Here is a 17,037-nt window from a genome sequence, read left to right as displayed (position 1 = left end):
AGATAGAAAGTGAGAAATCACCCCCCAGGGGGGATGGCCATGCCGCAATCCCTTCTCCTCCATTCTCCTCTCAGGATCTTGGGCACGCACACACATGTGCCCAGCGTGAGTTTAAGCCACTGGATCCAGGACTCGAACCGCAGTTGATTATGTGGGTGACCAGCGACATAGCCATTGCGCCAACTGCTGGTCCCTTTTTCTTTTCTTTTTTTTTTCTTTTTTTTTCTTTAGGCACCCAAGAGATGCAAATCTTCCCAGAGGAAGCATCTGCTACAGCCCTGACTTGGTGTCCTTAGACCCACAACCCACCATGCCAAGCCCAGGATCGCCAGAGGCAGGGCAGTGGTCTGGCTCCAGGAGCAAGCAGTTTCCAGTGAGGCCTCTTTCACAGCAGGGCCTCAGGCATGTCCTCTAACCCACCCTAAATTCCTCTCTTGTCGGATCGTAAGGGAGAGCAGCTGCCAGCTTGGCCTGCTGCATAGCCCATCACTAAATGGCTGCTTTGCTGTGCTTCCTGGCCAGGCACAGTTGCTGAAGGCAGTTCAGCCTCTAGAAGTGTGGGGATGCCCAGCCCAAGGCCCAGACCCGTTGGGCCTCTCTCCCCAAAATCAGACACACAGGTTCCTCCCACACATATTTGGGGCCCCACCTTCCTGTCCCACCCAAGTGTCCCTTATCATCTCCTGACCATCCATGAACACACACTGCATCTACTCAGAAATAGCTGATATTTATTTCTCAATATTCTGATAATTTTTTACAAATTGAATAAACAGAATGAAGGGGACTATGTGGGACCCCAGGCCTGGGCCTTGGGTTCCCGATGAGAGGTGACAGTATGAAAACGTCCCCTCACCCACAACTTCTGGCCTGCTGCCCTGACCCCTCCTATCAACCTTACCCAAGAGTGAGTGAGGTAGGGGCTTTCTGAGGATCAGGGGCTCCCTTCTAAAGGGGACTTCGGGCATCCTGTTTCAGGCCCTGAACAGGCTCGGGCTGGGGGGAAGCATGGGTCCTGCTGCGGCGCCGTCTGCGCCGCTCCTGCCTGCGGGCCAGCTGCCGCAGCTGTTTCCGAATGGCCCACAGCACCAGGTACACCTCCCGCAGCATCTCGGCCTCTGGCGTCTCCAAAGGGGACCCGGTCCTCATCTGGGAGGTAATTGAGGCAGAACTCACAGATGACTAGAAAAGAAAGAAGAGATGCAGGTGTAAGGAGCCGAATTTAAGGAGACACTTCTGGTAGAACTGGCTGCAGACAAACAGCAAAGGGCTTGTCTAATTCCACCTCTGCCATCAGACCAGCTCAGATACTTCCTCTGCCAGGAAGCCTTCTCAGGCGGCTGAGAAGCCTGAGGTACCTGTTGTCTCTACTCCTGTCTGTCCTGATATAGCACTTTCACATGCTATTTGTTCTGAGTTCTCTGCTAGAATGTAAGCTCTGATTCCGTTTTTAGTCTTCACTTAGGATTTTTCTTTTCTTTTCTTTGCCCTTTTATTTATTTATTTATTTACTGAGATATTTTTGCTATAGGGCATGTGTGCTCACCAGAAAGACAGAGACAGAGAGACAGAAAGCGAGAAATTACCCCCCAGGGAGGATGGCCACACCGCAATTCCTTCTCATCCATTCTCCTCTCAGGATCTTGGGCACGCACTCACATGCACCCGGCGTGAGTTTAAGTCACCGGGTCCAGGACTCGAACCGCGGTTGACTACAGGGGAGTCCAGCAACATAGCCATTAAGCCAACTGCTGGTCCCTCCACTTAGGATTTTATGGAGAGTGTATTAAAATGAAGGACGACAGACTGACACCCCGACCTCTATCTCCAGACTGGAGCTCTGTCCTGACACCTCCATGAAGATGGTCTAGTGATATTTTCACTCATCTGTCCTGACGCCCTAAATTTGCCACCCTCTCCTAACTGTTCTTCATTCTCATTGTCCACCCCCAGTAAATGTCTCTGGCCTGCCTGACTCCAGCCTCTCCTTCTCCCCATTACCTCCATCCAGCCATGTGGCCCAACAATTTGACCTCCCAAGTATCACACAGGGCTATTACCTTCTTCACACTTGATATCTCGCCCCAGTCCAGAATATCTTCGCTCAGCCTGGACATCAGCCCCCAATAATATTCCCATCCCTCCTCGCATCTCCTACCAACACTGCTCCATACCCCTCCATAGAGCAGACAGGTAAACTTCTTTTATTAGTATTAATGAAGTAATACTTTTTGTTTGTTTTGTTTTGTTTTAGTTTTTAGTATAGGGAACATGCACTCACCAGAGAAAGACACAGAGAGAGAGGGAAATTGAGAAAGCAAGCCGCCATAAGGGAGATGGTCACACCACAATCCCTTCTCCTCCATTCTCCTCTTGGGATTTTGGGCATACATGCACATGTGCCTAGTGTGTTTTACTTTGATCCTTTTTTGCTATAAGGCATGTGCATTCTCTGTAGAGACACAAAGGGACAGAGAAACAGAAAGAGAGACGTCACTCCCCAGAAGGGATGGCCATGCTTCAATCCCTTCTCCTCCATTCTCCTCTTGGAATTTTGGGCAGGGACACACATGCGCCTAGTGTGTTTTAAGCGGCTGAATCCGGGACTCAAACTGTGGTATACTACATGGGAGTCCAGCATGGGACTCAAACTGTGGTATACTACATTGGGAGTCCAGCAACATAACCATTATGCCATCTGCTGGTCCCACACCCAGTGTTTTTCAAGCTGTCAGGTTTGGGACTTGAACTATGCAGTCAGCCATGAAGGATCTAACATGCCACCTGCTGGCCCTTAAAGAAATAATTTTTTTCTTTTTTTTGGAGAGGTTTTTGCTATAGGGTGCATGCACTCACCAGAAAGATGGAGAGAGGCAGAGAGACAGAAAGCAAGAAATCAACACCCTATGGGGGGATGGCCACACCGCAATCCCTCTCCTCCAATCTCCTCTCCGATCTTGGGCATGCACACACACATACCCGGCATGAATTTAAGCCACTGGGTCTGGAACTTGAACCACGGTCGACTATGTGGGAGTCCAGTGATATAGCTATTATGTCAACTGCTGGTCCCAAGAAATAATATTTTATGCAAAATAAGTTGATTTAGTAGTGACCTAGACCTTCCCCCTTTTTAGATTAAACTTTTTATTTTAAGATAATTGTGGATTGACATGCAGCTGTAGTAAATAATAAAGATCCTGTGTATGTTTTGCCTGGTTTCCCTCAATAGGAAAATCTTACAAAACTGTACTACAAAATCATAGTCAGGGTATTGACATTGATAAAAAATTTACTGATCTTATTCAGATTTCCCCAGTTCTACTTATTTGTGTGTGGGTGTGTTTACTTCTACAAATTTTGGGCCAGCCCCATGGCTGACTGTGTGGTTTAAATTCCAGTCTTGGCTTGAAAAAACATATCACATTGGGGGACCAGCAGATTGCATAATGGTTACATTGCTGGACTTCCATGTAGTTGACGGTAGTTCACATCCTGGACCTGGTGGCTTAAAACTCACATTGGGTGGGACCAGCAGTAGGCATAATGGCTATGTCGCTGGACTCCCATGTAGTCGACCATGGTTTGAGTCTCTGACGCGGTGGCTTAAACTTACACTGGGCACATGTGCACACGTGCCCAAGATCCCAAGAGGAGAATGGAGGAGAAGGGATTGTGGCATGACCATCCTCCTCGGGATGATTTCTAGCCTTCTGTCTCTGTGTCTCTCTCTGTCTTTCTGGTGAACACACGCGCCCTATAGCAAAAACCTTTAAATAAAAACCTCACACTGGGCACATGTGCGTGAGTGCCCAAGAGCCTGAGAAGGAGAATGGAGGAGAAGGGGTTGCAGTGTGGCCATCCCCCCCCTGGGGGACTGATTTCTCGCTTTCTGTCTCTGTCTCTCCGCTAAGTGCACATGCCCTATAGCAAAAATCTCTCAAAGAAAAAGAAAGGACGTCATGCACATGTGTATGCAGGCCCCAAATCCCGACAGGATGGGAAAGAGAGGAGAGGAATTGTGGAATGATCGTGCCACATTAGAAGGTGCTCACTCTCTCTCACTTGTGTATGTACAGGCATGTGCCCCCTGGCAGTTAAAAAAGAAAAGATACAGAACTATTTCCATCATCACCAGGATGTTGTCCTTTTATTATTATTATTCATGATGGAGTGCATGTGAGAGTGAGAGAAAGAGAGAAAGAGAGATGTGAGCACCCTCCACAGGGGCTGGCCATGCTGCAGTCCCCATCCTCCTGTCCTCTAGTCTGTCAGACCTTGGGCACTCATGCATGCCTTGTGTGTTTCAGGCCAGCCTATCCAGAACCGTGGTCACCATGTGGGATTAAGTTTCTCTTGAACAGCAGCACTGCGCCAGAGTTGGCCCCTTCATGTAACCTCTTTTTCATAACCATGACCTTTCTCCCCTGTAGCCCTGGCAACCACTAAACCACTAATATGTTCTCCATTTCCAGAATTTTGTCATTTCAAAAATGGATTAACTTGAAAGATACACTGTGTGAGTGTGTGTGTGCATGTGTGTCTAAAATCCCAAGGGCAGAATGGAGGTGTATGAATTGTGGTGTGGTCATCCCTCTTGGGGGGTGGGGGAGGATGCTTTCTTACTTTCCTTCCTTCTCTTTCTTTCTGTCTCTGTCTGGCAAGTGCCCATGCCTTATAGCAAAATTTCTTAAAAATAAGAGAAAAGGGAACCAGCAGTTAGCGTAATGGCTATGTCGCTGGACTCCCACGTAGTCGACCGCGGTTCATGTCCCGGACCTGGTGGCTTAAAACTCACGCCGGGCGCGTGTGCGTGCATGCCCAAGATCCCGAGAGGAGAATGGAGGAGAAGGGATTGCGGCGTGACCATCCCCCCTGGGGGGTGATTTCTCGCTTTCTGTCTCTATGTCTCTCTCTGTCTGTCTGGCGAGCGCACGCGCCCTACAGTGAAAATCTCTCCAAAAAAATAAATAAATAAATAAGAGAAAAAAAAATAGAATGCAATATAATGGGAATCATACAGTATATATAATCATTTGGGATGATTGTCTTCATTTAGCATAATTCCCTCAAGATTCATCTAAATTGTCGCATGTGTCCATCGTTTGTCCCTTTTCACGGCTGAGTAGTATTCCAGGGTATAGCTACATCGCAGTTTAACTGTTCACCCACTGAAGGACGTGTGGGTGATTTTGGCTATGACAAGTAAAACTGCTGTGAATAATCATTTACAAATTTTGGTGTGGACATAAAAACTTCATTTTTCTGGGTTAAATGCCCCAAAATACAACTATCAGGTCATATGATAATCAGATGTTTAGTTTTCTATGAAACTGCCAGACTCTTTTCTAACATTTGTACCATTTTACATTCCCACCAGCAATGTGTGAAGGCAGGTGAGCTTTCTAAATGAAACCAGTCAGGTCAAATGTCGTCAAGGGCTCCCATTGCTCCTAGGATCAAATCCAAATTCCACACCATGGTCACCCAACCTGCCTTATATGAGCTGGCCCTGGGCTCCAGGATCACTCTACTCCAATCCACACACCTTGGACCTGCCCTACACATACCTGACAATCTCTCTTCTCAGGATACATATTCCATTTCCTCTGCCTCCTAACAATCACCCCCTCCCAAGTCAAGCTAACTCCTCGGGTCTCAGCTTCACCCTCTATTAGGAAGGCCCTTCCTTGGCTCCCCACGTCTGAATGAGGTGCCCTCCCCTAGGCTCCCTTGGTCTCTACCTCCCACGTCAGTCATTATAATACTGAACCAACAAAGCCTGTTATCTTGTCTGTAGCCCCTCAAGTCCAGGTAAACTTGTTCAATGTCATATCCTCCCTCCCTGGCCCTCAGTAGAGGCACAGGAATCACTGAGTCAGTGAAGGAAGAAAGACTGAAAGAGGGAGGGTTGTAGGGTACAGGGAACCATGGGCAAGGCGCTAACCTTCCAGCTGCACATTTGCCAGCCAGTCTGCAGGGCGGAGACCATGAGCGTGGAGACAGACTGGACGGCCGTCCGCGGCAGCCGCAGCAGGGAGCGGCCCCTGTGGCCCAGCTCCACCTCAGTCCCATCTGTTTGCTTGGCCAATAGGCACGGCTCTGCCTCCTCAGGGGATTCGTCCATCTTGAGGAGCTCAGTCTCTGTGGGGGGCTTGACCAAGCTGAAAGTCTCAACCACCTGCGGAGTCTTCTCTACACCCTTCGATGCATGTTTCTTAGAGCCAGAGTGCTCCAAGATGGTTGACTTAGCTTTGTGTCTCCAGAAGAAAACCTAACAACATGCAGAGGGCAGACAGAAGAGAAAGATTGAGCAGAGACACGTCAACAGGAAAGAAGGCCAAAAGGGATTAGGTGATGAGTTTCACACCTCCTTCCCCCAAGCTCCTCCCACCTGTCCTGTTTGGTCTCAGGAGGCCAGTAGAGGAGAGAGGCTGCCTGTAGGGGAAGTTGCTACCTAGAGGTCCCTGACCAGCACCCTCATCCCAGCACCAGGCAGTCTCTAAAACTCACCCAACAGGTAATCTTTCGCCAAACCCGCTTAACCCCCTGGAAGAACTTCATGACCATGGCCTTGTCTCCCAATAAGAAAAATGCAAAGTGAGGGGCAGAGCCAGCATTTGGTACTGTGGGGGTGGGGGTGGGGGTGGGGAGAAGCATGGGCTGCAGGCCAACGGCCACCACCCAAAGGGTCTGGTGGGAGCTGAGGAGCTTCAAGCAGAGCAGTGAAGGAAGGAATAGGAAATCCAGGGGGAAAGCTCCCCCCAGGGCCTCATCCAGGCATTTCCTCCCCTCCCTGGGGTAGGGAGAGGAGTCAAAGTGGATGAGAACTTGGAGGGAGGGAGAGTTCTAGCCCATTGTGAGAGCCTGCCTGGCCATGACCCCAACCCCCCATGCCCTTCCAGGACTCAGGAGCCAATCCCTTTTCTCCCCATCCAAGGGAAGAAGGATAACAATAGTGAGTGCCCGGTGCGAGCTTGGCATTTCCCACCTTACGTTATTTACTCCACACCGCAGTCCTTCAAGGTAGGCGTCATTTTACCAGAGGGATCTGAGATTCAGAAAAACCAGAGAACTTGCCTAGGGTTATAAATCTGGGAGCTATAAGGCAGCTAGTCAAACCCAGATGTCTCCACACCCCCAGCTTCTCCAAGTACCTCTCCAGTATGTACATGGGAGGGAGTGGCCTTCTGCTCCTCCCAGGGTCCCCTTAGGCTGCAGTGGCTGCTTTCTCCCCCTTGCCCACTAGAGGGGGGTCCCGCTTCCCAGCTGCCTCTTCCGCCTGGGACAGGAGCCCAAGTTGCCTGGGAGGGGCCTGCTCACCCACAGGGCCTGTCCTCAGCCAGCTGGGGGTGGAAGCCACGGCGGTCCGCCAGGCCTGGCGAGGGCACCATGTGCCCAGGGAGCCTGGCTCACACCCAGCCCTGAGACAAGGGGCCCATTCAGGGCCCCCCGCCCCGCCCCCAAGCAGCCACCCGGATCCAGCCCACAGAGGGGACACGCTGGGAAGATGGGGGTGGATCCTGCACAATCACCAAAGGCCCCATTGTTTCCCTCCCCCAGCACGTGGGCAGGCCGGCCCCCCTCCGCTGCTGCTTTGCCTAGCCTTGCCTGCCCCTTCCCAGGACCTGAACTCCCTGTGTCTCTCTCGACCCCTCTGTCTGTGCTACATTAAACCTCCCCTGTCCGGACAGGATCTCTAGTGGAGCTCAAACTGTCAGCGCATCGAGATGCCAACTTCCAAATTCAAGTTTCTTCAGATTTTTTAATTATAATTATTATTTTAATAACAACCTGAATCCCAGAACTTCCAGATACTGTCCATACTCCCTCCCCTGGGTGGAGGAGAGGGGGCACTTCAAGGGAACAAGGTAGGGGTGGGGAGCCTCCAACTCCCCCAAGCCATCTACTGCTGGGGGTCCCAGAACACTGATGTCTAGGGAGGGAGGGGGGCTGGAATCTCTGGTGGAGGGGGCTCCATTTAACACCCCATCTTGAAGCCCTCCCTCCTCCATCAAGGCCTGGACTATGGGAAGGTCAGAATAGGGTTGGGGGAGACAGGCCAATACTGAGCCTTGAGCTCCCATCCCCAGGGGTCGGGGGCATTAAAGCTGCATAGGAAGAGGGGGCAGGCAGCTGGCCCAAGGCCTGGCTGCCAAGGCAGCCCCCAAAGGCACATTGTGAGGGAAGGGAGGCTCAGACAGAAGGCCCATTGGGTGCAGGGGGCCCAAGCCGTGGGACCCCTGAAGAGGGCAGCTGGGCCAGCTGCTCCGGGCTGGCCAGGGCACGCAGCAGTCCATTCTCCTGCTCCAGCGCAGCATTCCGCTCGGCTAGGTCCCGGATCTGCTCCTTCAGCACCTCCACCTCTTCCCGGACCGCAAACATGAGGTGGGACTTCACTAAGTCCTAGGGACCCAGGGACAGGGAAAGTGTCAGGGGGACCAGGCCACCCCAACCTCATCCCCTGCTTAGCACCTTGAGGGCCTGGGTGTGAGATTCCCCTGCACCCAAATGAATAAGGGGACCCGGGAAGGAAGCAAGGCAGGGAAAGGGCAGGTTCAAGAAGAGGGACAGAGGCAAGTTTGGGCTCAGAGACAGGGGCCAGGAGCCAAGTCAGGGACCAAGTCAATACCAGAGGTGGAGACAGGAGGGGGCAGCAGGGAGGGTGGGGACCAAGTCAATGGCAGAGGTGGAGACAGGAGGGGGCAGCAGGGAGTGGGTCAGGAGCTGAGAGTTAGTCGGAGCAGAGGGGATGCTAAAGGGGACAGGGACCTCCTGGGACCAAGGTAGCTTCTCTTACCATGGCTTGTTCGATCTTGTTGTCAATGCCAACCAGGCTTCCGGAGCCACTAGAGAGATGCAAGAAGGTGAGAGGTGAGGGGAGGAGCCAGGTACCTGGACAGCCCAGCCCACCACCTTCCCAGGTGCTGCTTCCTGGACCCAAGTCTGGCATCCTCCAGAGCTCTGCTCCCCGCACCCCCCATATCTCCTGTACCTGTGACAGTAGAGAATCAGGGAGAGCAGGGTTTTGTCCATCCCCCGGCGGGCAGAGGGTCGCTGCCCAGGGCCCCCTAGGCCCCGATGGGGTGGGGGTCCAGATGCCCCTCGGATGGGGGATGCTCCCCGAGGGGAGCAAGGAGAAGAGACACAGCCCCTTTTTCGGGGTGGCCCCGGAGCCATCCCCACCACTCGGGTCTCATAAGATGACACCAGGGACTTAACAGAGACCCCTGGCTGGGACATCCCTGAGGGGAAAGGGTCCTTAGGCCCCCCCTAGAGGGAGAGGGCTGTATGGGAGAGAGTGCCTGGGGGGCTCAGAGCCCCCCGGGCAGAGTGGGGTCTGGCTGGTGCCAGGCAGGCAGAGAGGAGACAGTGCCTGGGGGGTGCTGGCCTGAAAGATATACACCGCCCCCCAGGGCAAGGCCTAGCTGCTATTGGCTCCTCAGGGACACGGGGACCCCCTCCCGCTGGCTCCACGGTGGGCGGGAATTCCCAGACACGGTCAGTGCCAGTGTCCCCTTCTCACCCTGGCACAGATCCCAGAGTAGAGGGGAGGGGGCCGGGAGGGAAGTCAGCTGGTAGCCCAGGTTGGGGGAGGGGCTGTGGGGCAAGAGGCCTGGGTTGCAGAGGAGCAGGGGGGTGAGGAAGAGCCTGACCCTGGAAGGCCTCTCTCCACCTCTGACCCCACCCTGCCCCTCTGGCATCCCTCAGGCCTGGGGGTAGGGGGTGGAGGTAGATGAGGCAGGGGAGTTTCTAATGTGCTTGTGGCCTCCCTGGGACTTTGAGCTCTCTCCTCCCCCAAACTCAAGGCCTGCCTATGGGTGACCCCTGGGGCCTGAACCAGAGGGTCCCCTACTTCCCACAGTGAAGGACAAGAGGAAGAGGAAAGGTTTCCATGGCAACAGAAACTGAGACTAGAGCCATGGAAGACAAATACGACTTATGGACTGGGACCTGCGCCTGCAGTCTTGGAAGAAGCAAGGGCTTAAGGAGACATAGGAAGGTGAGGGTGCAGGTGGGACCTTGGGAATTGCAGCAGGGGCTTTGATAGCTGGGAAGATGGGGAGAGGAGGTCTGGCTGCAGTTTGCTAAGTGGCCACCAGAGGTCGACTCAGGCCTGACTCATGGCCCTCAGGGCCAGGCTCTCTGCAGGCCCCAGGATACTGGGCTCTTGGTTCCAGATACTGGCTCTCCCTGGAGAGTCTCTAGTGGTCTGGGGCCTATACAGGCCTTTGCGCCCTTCTCCCACCATCCAGACCCCAGTTCTTGCAGTCTCAGCTCCCAGGCTAGCCCTCTGCTGCAGGGTCCTGCCTTCGAACACCCAGCTGAGCCCCTCTCTAGTGAGGGCGCTGACATGCTAGGTAACAAGTCCTTGTGTTCTCTTGTAAGTTCTCCCTCCTGGCTGTCAGCTCCAACTTGCTTCCCTGTGGGGGGCGGGGAGTGGAGGAAGGGGGGAGAGTCAGCACTCAATTCAAGGTGACCCTTGGATGAGGCCCTGCAGCCAGACAGGGAGCATGAAGGAGCTGGGAATTTTCCATTTCCCATCCAAGCTCTGGATGCAGAAGGCACTGACAGGTGAAACAACCAAGGGGGTGACCAGGCCTGAGAAAGCAGGTCAGGGTGGGGTGAAAAAGGGCACCTGAGACCCTGAGGTGGGGGGAGGGAGAGAAGTTTAAGAGTGTAGGGTGGGCCGGACAGCTGGAGAGAGTCGGAGCAGTTTTTAAGCTATTTTGGTCCAGGACACCTGGGTGGCGACTAGGCCACCACAGAACACCCAACACCCCCCAACCAAGGACACACAGACTCCAGACAGGGGTAGACACACAGGAATAGGAATACTGGCCTTGCTTGGCGGACACTTGGGTAAAGATGCCAAGTAAGTTATTCATTCTCGCCAGAAATAAAGGAATAATACAACAATAAACATTTGTTGGCTGATAGATGGCTATCTCCTGTTTGTCTAGGGCTGGAGAGTTTTGACAGCACTTTCCACTGTGACATTCTAACATTAACACTTCAAGAGACCAGGATCTTGGCAGGCTTAGCCCTCTCTCTGAGAACCCCTGAGTGAGCAGCCTTGGGCAGGCACTATGCTAGACCACGCCTGGGCAGGGTCATTAGCAGGAAGCCTAGGGCTGGCTGGACAGGATCAGCCCTCACCACAAGCCCAAAAGCAACTTCTTGTGAATTAGAACAAATTTTTCTTCAAGATACTCATTGCCAGCTTCCAGAAAACTGTCATGACTTCAACCATCAACCATGAGTTCAAATGTGAGTGGTACCTCCAGAGTTGTGCAGTACGTGACATCCACAACTGTGGACTCTAGCCCTGCTGGACTCAGGTCCTGGAACAAGAGGCCTTAAAGGTTTTCCTTTTGAAGGTCAAGTAAGAGCCTCAGCAAGAGGAGCAGAGGAGGAAGATATGTGAATGAGGTGGGGAGGTTCGGGGAACAGGGGCCAGTCCCTGCTCCTTCTATGTCCCAAGGAGCCTCCAGGGGCTGGGCCTGAGGCCAGCAAAGTGGCATCCTGCTGCTGCCTTGCTACATTCCCTCCCGGATCTGTGGTGCCTTCAGGAAGGCGGGGCTGGGCCCGGGAGCGGGGAGGGGACTGGCTCCTTGCCCTCCTTGGGAGAGCTATCCCTGTCTGTCCTACAGAGAAGGGCATCCTAGAGACCATCGCTGCCCCCTCATCTCTTAGGACACAGGCATCCCATAGGAGTGGAGAGAGTGTGGCTTTGGAGTCAGACCCAGGCTCTGCAGTCAAGCTACTGATTAGTAGGTAACTGGGCAAATTTCTTTTTCTTTCTTTCTTTCTTTCTTTTCTTTTCTTTTTTTGAGAGGTTTTGTTATAGGGCGTGAGACAAAGAGAGACCGAAAGCAAGAAATGACCTGCAGGAGGCAGGGTGGGGGGGGCTCCTCACCGCAATCCCTTCTCCTCCATTCTCCTCTCGGGATCTTGGGAAAGCACACATTCACGCCCAGTGTGAGTTTAAGCCACTGGGTTCAGGACTCGAACCATGGTCAACTACATGGGAGTCCAGCGATGTAGCCATTACACCAACTACTGGGTCCCCACTTTGGGCAAATTTCTAAACCCTCCTCTGAGTTTCAGTTTCTCCCTCTGGGAAGTGGGAGGGTCACAGGACTGCACTTAGGGATACATTAGACCCTGTTCTTGCCTGGATCTCTCCAGCTAGCCATTAGCTACTCATCCACCTGGGATCTACCTATCCATGTACTCACACTTTAACCAATTAACTCCCACCAGCCAGGTTCTGTTTGGAACATGAAGGATCTTCCAACCTATTTTGAATTCAATAGGCATCCTCTGTTTTCCCCTCCCCAAATTCTGGGTTTGGTCAAGCAGCCCCACCTCCCACCTAGGATACAGGCTTTTGACACCTCAGCCTACTTTCCTTCTCAAAAGGGAGGTCCCATGCCATTTGGACTCTTCTGCCAGCTTTGGGCACACCAGTCTGGTGAGGTGGGGTCTACACACCCAATTCCTGGGGGGTAGGGGATGATCCAACCCAAACCCGCTGGCCCAGCAGGGTGGGGCATGAGGGGCTGGGCCCGGCCAGAGCCCCAGAGCCTTGGAGTAGAGCAGGCCAAGTGGAGGCTGGGAGCCGGACCGGTCAGACTGGGGTGTGCAGAGGGGTGGGACGGAGAGAGGGAGGGGACGAGCCAAAAGAATAGAGCAGAGGAGGCCTCTGGAAGCAGAACCCTTAGAGATAGAGAAAGCAGGAGGCTGGGCAATGAAATCAGCAGGGTTGGGGGAGGGCCAGGAGCCCTCCTGCCAGGGAACCTCCCAAGTGGGAGTGAAAGAGGGTGGGAAGTGCTGAGAATAGCAGCACTAGGGGCAGGTGACTCTTTCTCTTAGCCCTGGCCGACCTCACACCTCACATTCCTGAGAGCCATCTGCAAGCACAAGCCACCCTGCTCTAGCTGGCTGGCACCAGCCCCCTTGCCCTCCATCCCACTGGCTCCTGTAACTTCCTCTGTGGGTCCCCACTCTCCCCAAGGTCTCAGACCCCTTTCATCTGTGGGCCTGTGTCCCTGATCCTGGCAGGTGACTCCCCATTCAGGGAAGGCAAGGAAGAGGGACTCCCACCTGGCATGGGTCCCTCCAGCACTCACTCACCCACTAACTAAGTCCCACCCCTAATTTCCTTCCAAACAGGAAGTCCCTCCCCTCCAAGGCCTCAAACAGGAAGTCCCACTCCTCCCTCCAAAATAAAAACGACTCGCAGCCCTTTTCCCGAGTGGGTTCCTATCAGTCCAGGACCAGAAGGGAGCAGCCCAGCTATCTGGCGATTTCATTCCTCCTTTTTTTTAGCTTACTGACATTCCTATGAATGTTGAAACCTGACCCTCGAAACAGGAAGTTCTGCCCACCCTGCCACCAAACAGGCCTTCTCTTCTAAAGGGCAGGTTCTGCTCTCCTATGCTGTCTCTGGTCCCAGACCACTGTCCTCACCAGAGCTTTGCCATGACAGGGCTCAGAACCCCTGTAGTGTTCCTAGCTCTGACTGCTGGTCTCGTCCCCTCAGGGAACAGGATCTTAGGGCAATGCCAGCTTTCGTCATCCCAGAAATCCTAGGACCCTAACGTGGTGCACACATTATGTCATTGTCCTTAAGACTCTAAGGAGCCCCATTCTCCCCCATTGTCGGTAGGGGGGAGAAGGAGATGGAACTGGGAGGAGACCAATTTCCTATTCTTGTCTCCAGCACATGTGCCAGTGGGTTCCCAGGATTGGCCAAATGATCTCTAAATCTGCAAGAGCTCTGGAATTTGACAACAATGAATCCCTTCAAACTCTAAAAAAGTCTCTGACTCGACAGTCCTAAGCCAGGGAGTCCCACCCAGCTCTCTCCCCAGACAGGGAGTGTATCCCAAATCAACTTCGCCCAGTGGTTATGCCTAGGCTGTTTCTGTTTACTAGGTCCTCTCCAAGGTCAACTTGAGGGAAAGCACACCTATCGAGCAGTGTCATGCAGCCATCCCAGGTGCTGGGTGGGGGCCTGAACCTCAGGCCCACCACACAGAGCTTACCTACCTATCGTCATCGCTGTCCAGGTGACCACTGATGGCCAACATGGAGCGGGCCAAGCTGAGGCTCTGGGCAGCTGCTGCTCCAAAGGGATCTGGAGACTTGTGAACCAGACTGGCATCAGGGAAGAAATAGAGGGCCGGGGAGCTGGGACGAGAGTCGAGTAGGGGCACCTAGAGGCAGAGAGGTAGGCACCATCACATCCAGAGAGAGGAATCAGCCCCTTCACAACTTTCCTTGTCTTCCTTCCTCCCTCCGAACCTCCCATCCTCTCTTCCAAGGACCCAGGAGTTCTGCCCCTGCTGCCCTTCCTCCTCCAGCTCTGGTGACAGCATAGAGCAGGGAGTAGAAGCAAAGGAAACAGTGTCATCCTGAGAAGTGGGGCAGACAGTTCACAGATATCGAAGAGGAGCCTGGGTCTGCACACTGGCACCCCTCCTCTTCCTGAGCCAAGACCCCTAATCAGAAGCTACATGGAATCTGCCTTCTCCCCACCTTCTTAAAGTGACTCAGATGTCACTTCCTTAGGCATTCTTCCATCATTCACCAGTCCCCTGACTGGTTTCATATCTTTATAGCACCTAACATTATCTGACATTAAAGTATTTATTGTGTCTCCCCTGCTAGAAGGTAAGTTTGTTCAGTTGCTATTTGTAGAATGAATGAATCCTCAGAAACTGGCTCTCCATCCCCCACCACCTCACCCCCATTCTAGCCTCTCCTCCCAAACTTCAACAGACTCAGGTGAAGTTCTGCTTCTGTTCTCTGCTCTGCTTTGGGGCAGAGGGGGTGGTTGTGGAGATGGGGGGGGAGCGGAGCCTGGGCGTGGGCCCACACAGCCCAACAGGCGCTGGGGGCGGCAGCAAAAGGGCGGGGGCGACAGGAACAAGACAAGACGCCTCTGTGAGGCCCCGGGAGGCCCCAGCTTCTCGGAAAAGCCAAGGACAGAGAGTCCAGGGTGGTTAGAGGGACAGAACAGAGGAAGGGGACCCAGGTGGTACCCCCTGGCAGGCCCTTCTCCTCCACCCTTCCCAGCCATGATGAGGCAACTGAGGAGAAGCACCGGGTGGGGCGGGGGCTGTAGAAGGGAGACGACTTTCAGGCAAGGAAATAGTGACACAGATGCATGCACACTGGAAGCCATCAGGACATGGGGGAAGGAAAGGGGCTGTGGGGCACCGAGAACAGAGGGGCAGGTCTGCAGACCCAAGGGAAGTTCAGGCAAGGCTTCAGGTATAGAGCAGAGCTGATGGCAAGGCAAACCGGGCTTGCTTTGAAAGTCTCGGAACCAGGACCAGAAAAGAAACAGCACCTCTCTCCACCCTCTTACGAACTGGATGAAAGAGTTGGGGTAGAGAGTAAGAGGGGTAGAGCAGACTGGAGCTGGAGACTAGGAGGGGGTGGGAGGGAGCTGGTCCTGACCGGTCCTGACAAGGGCCCAGACATCCAGGCTCAGGTTATTTTTATACTGTGGTTTGTGCCCAAGGCCAGGAAGGGGGAAGAGTTCTCATCCTCACACTCCCTGCCATTCCTTATGCAGACCAAGGTGTTATTTTCTCTTTCAAGACAGAAGTATCCAAACCCCACATCCCTGGCTGCCCATCCACTGTAACCCCAAGGACACAGGCATCCTGCCCCCCAGCCCAGACTTGTTCCTCTTTTGGAGACAGGAAGCTGAAAGAGAAAAGGACTTAACTCCTTCTCAGCTGCTTCCCACCTCTCCTCCTGTACAGTGGCCATCCCCAGTTACCAGGCCTGGAGAGGCCCAGATGGAGGGCACTCACACGGATGACTAGGGGTGAAAATAACAAACTAGAGAGCACCCCTTCCCACCCCTGTCACGTGTCCTCCCACCCAATTCCACAGAGAAACCTGACCTGCACCTAAACTAAAGATCGGGCTGGGATGGGTGGCCCCGATGTTCAGGATGGAGCTGCAGTAGAGACTTACCTTGGAATGTCTAACCCACCCCCACCCTCAACAAACCCTGGCAGCTTTCTCCTCAGGGCCCAGCCACCCAGCTACGGCCTCCACCCCCTTCACTCTCCACCTGGAGCCAGAAGGGGTAAGACCAAGACAGAAGGTGAAGTGAGGAGGCCACACACGCTACAGGCTACATGAAGGTGACAGCCAGAGTGGAAGGAAACAAATGAAAAGCCGAAGAGAAAGAAATGGGCTACAGACTGCAGGGAAGAGGGAGCCTGAGAGAAAACACAGGAGGAGGAATAGCCTTCAAAGTGAGACTGCAGGGAGAGAACACTGGGCTATCAGCTCTGACAGGTGGCGCTGGAGTTGGGAGGGCAGGAGGCCCAGGCTGGAGGTTAGGCCAAGGCTGAGATGGACCAGCACAGCCCGTGTGTCCGTTCCCCAGATGCTTCCCCCAACCTGGAACCCAGCTCTTACCTGCCCTGTCTCCTCCGGAGCAACCAACTCCATCCTCAGCCGCACGGCTCCATCTTTCCGTCGGGACAATGGCGGGGTCCCAGCTGCTGAGCCCCCAGCCTCGGCTTCCACCTTCAGGGAGGGCAGGGGCGTGGTGGCCCTGGATGTGCCCGTGCTATCCCCGGTCCCAGGATCTGGGTGGCGCTGCTGCGGTGGGGAGGCTGACAAGGGGGGTGTCTCCACCTTGGCCTTGCTGGGCACCGCTAGCTGGCCCAGCCCCCCAGTGAAGGAACGGGCCTGAGGTCCAGGGGAAGAAGGGGGTGGGCGAAGCCAGGAGGTGGGGCCCTGAGAGAGGCCTGGCTGTGGGGTAGGGGTGCCCAGGCCCAAGCTGGCCAGCTCCAACCTAGAATCCAATGATCTGCCCCCGGTTCCTCCTGAGGCCCCTCGAATTCCCTCCAGGAGCCGGCCAAAGCTCGGGGGCTCCAGGTCTCTCTCGTAAACATCCACACACGTCCAACGACCTCGGCGATAAGGCTCTCCCAGGCCGTGGGGCAGCTTCACCACCCGGAAACGTGAGGCAGGGGCCCCAGGCGGGGGGGGGGC

The 17,037-nt window shown here is 54.1% G+C and overlaps 1 protein-coding gene across 1 annotated transcript in view; it reads right to left on the bottom strand.

Annotated features, from left to right (window-relative positions):
• Positions 1-711: 711 nt before the first annotated feature.
• LOC102493279 (TSC22 domain family protein 4) overlaps positions 712-17,037 on the bottom strand; it is an 18,246-nt gene continuing 1,920 nt past the window's right edge. The window contains exons 4-10 of the mRNA XM_006155716.3: positions 16,456-17,033; positions 14,059-14,225; positions 8,801-8,849; positions 8,203-8,406; positions 6,514-6,849; positions 5,948-6,274; positions 712-1,182 (exon numbers count right to left, since the gene is read on the bottom strand). Of these exons, the coding sequence (XP_006155778.2) occupies positions 949-1,182; positions 5,948-6,274; positions 6,514-6,849; positions 8,203-8,406; positions 8,801-8,849; positions 14,059-14,225; positions 16,456-17,033 (1,895 nt within the window). The 3' untranslated portion in view covers positions 712-948. The remainder of the gene's footprint in view (positions 1,183-5,947; positions 6,275-6,513; positions 6,850-8,202; positions 8,407-8,800; positions 8,850-14,058; positions 14,226-16,455; positions 17,034-17,037) is intronic.

Source organism: Tupaia chinensis, unplaced genomic scaffold, assembly GCF_000334495.1.
Source record: "Tupaia chinensis unplaced genomic scaffold, TupChi_1.0 Scaffold000465_1, whole genome shotgun sequence".
Lineage (NCBI taxonomy): Eukaryota > Metazoa > Chordata > Mammalia > Scandentia > Tupaiidae > Tupaia > Tupaia belangeri.
The sequence above is the reverse complement of the archived record's forward strand: the minus strand, read 5'-3'. Positions and strand labels throughout refer to the sequence as shown.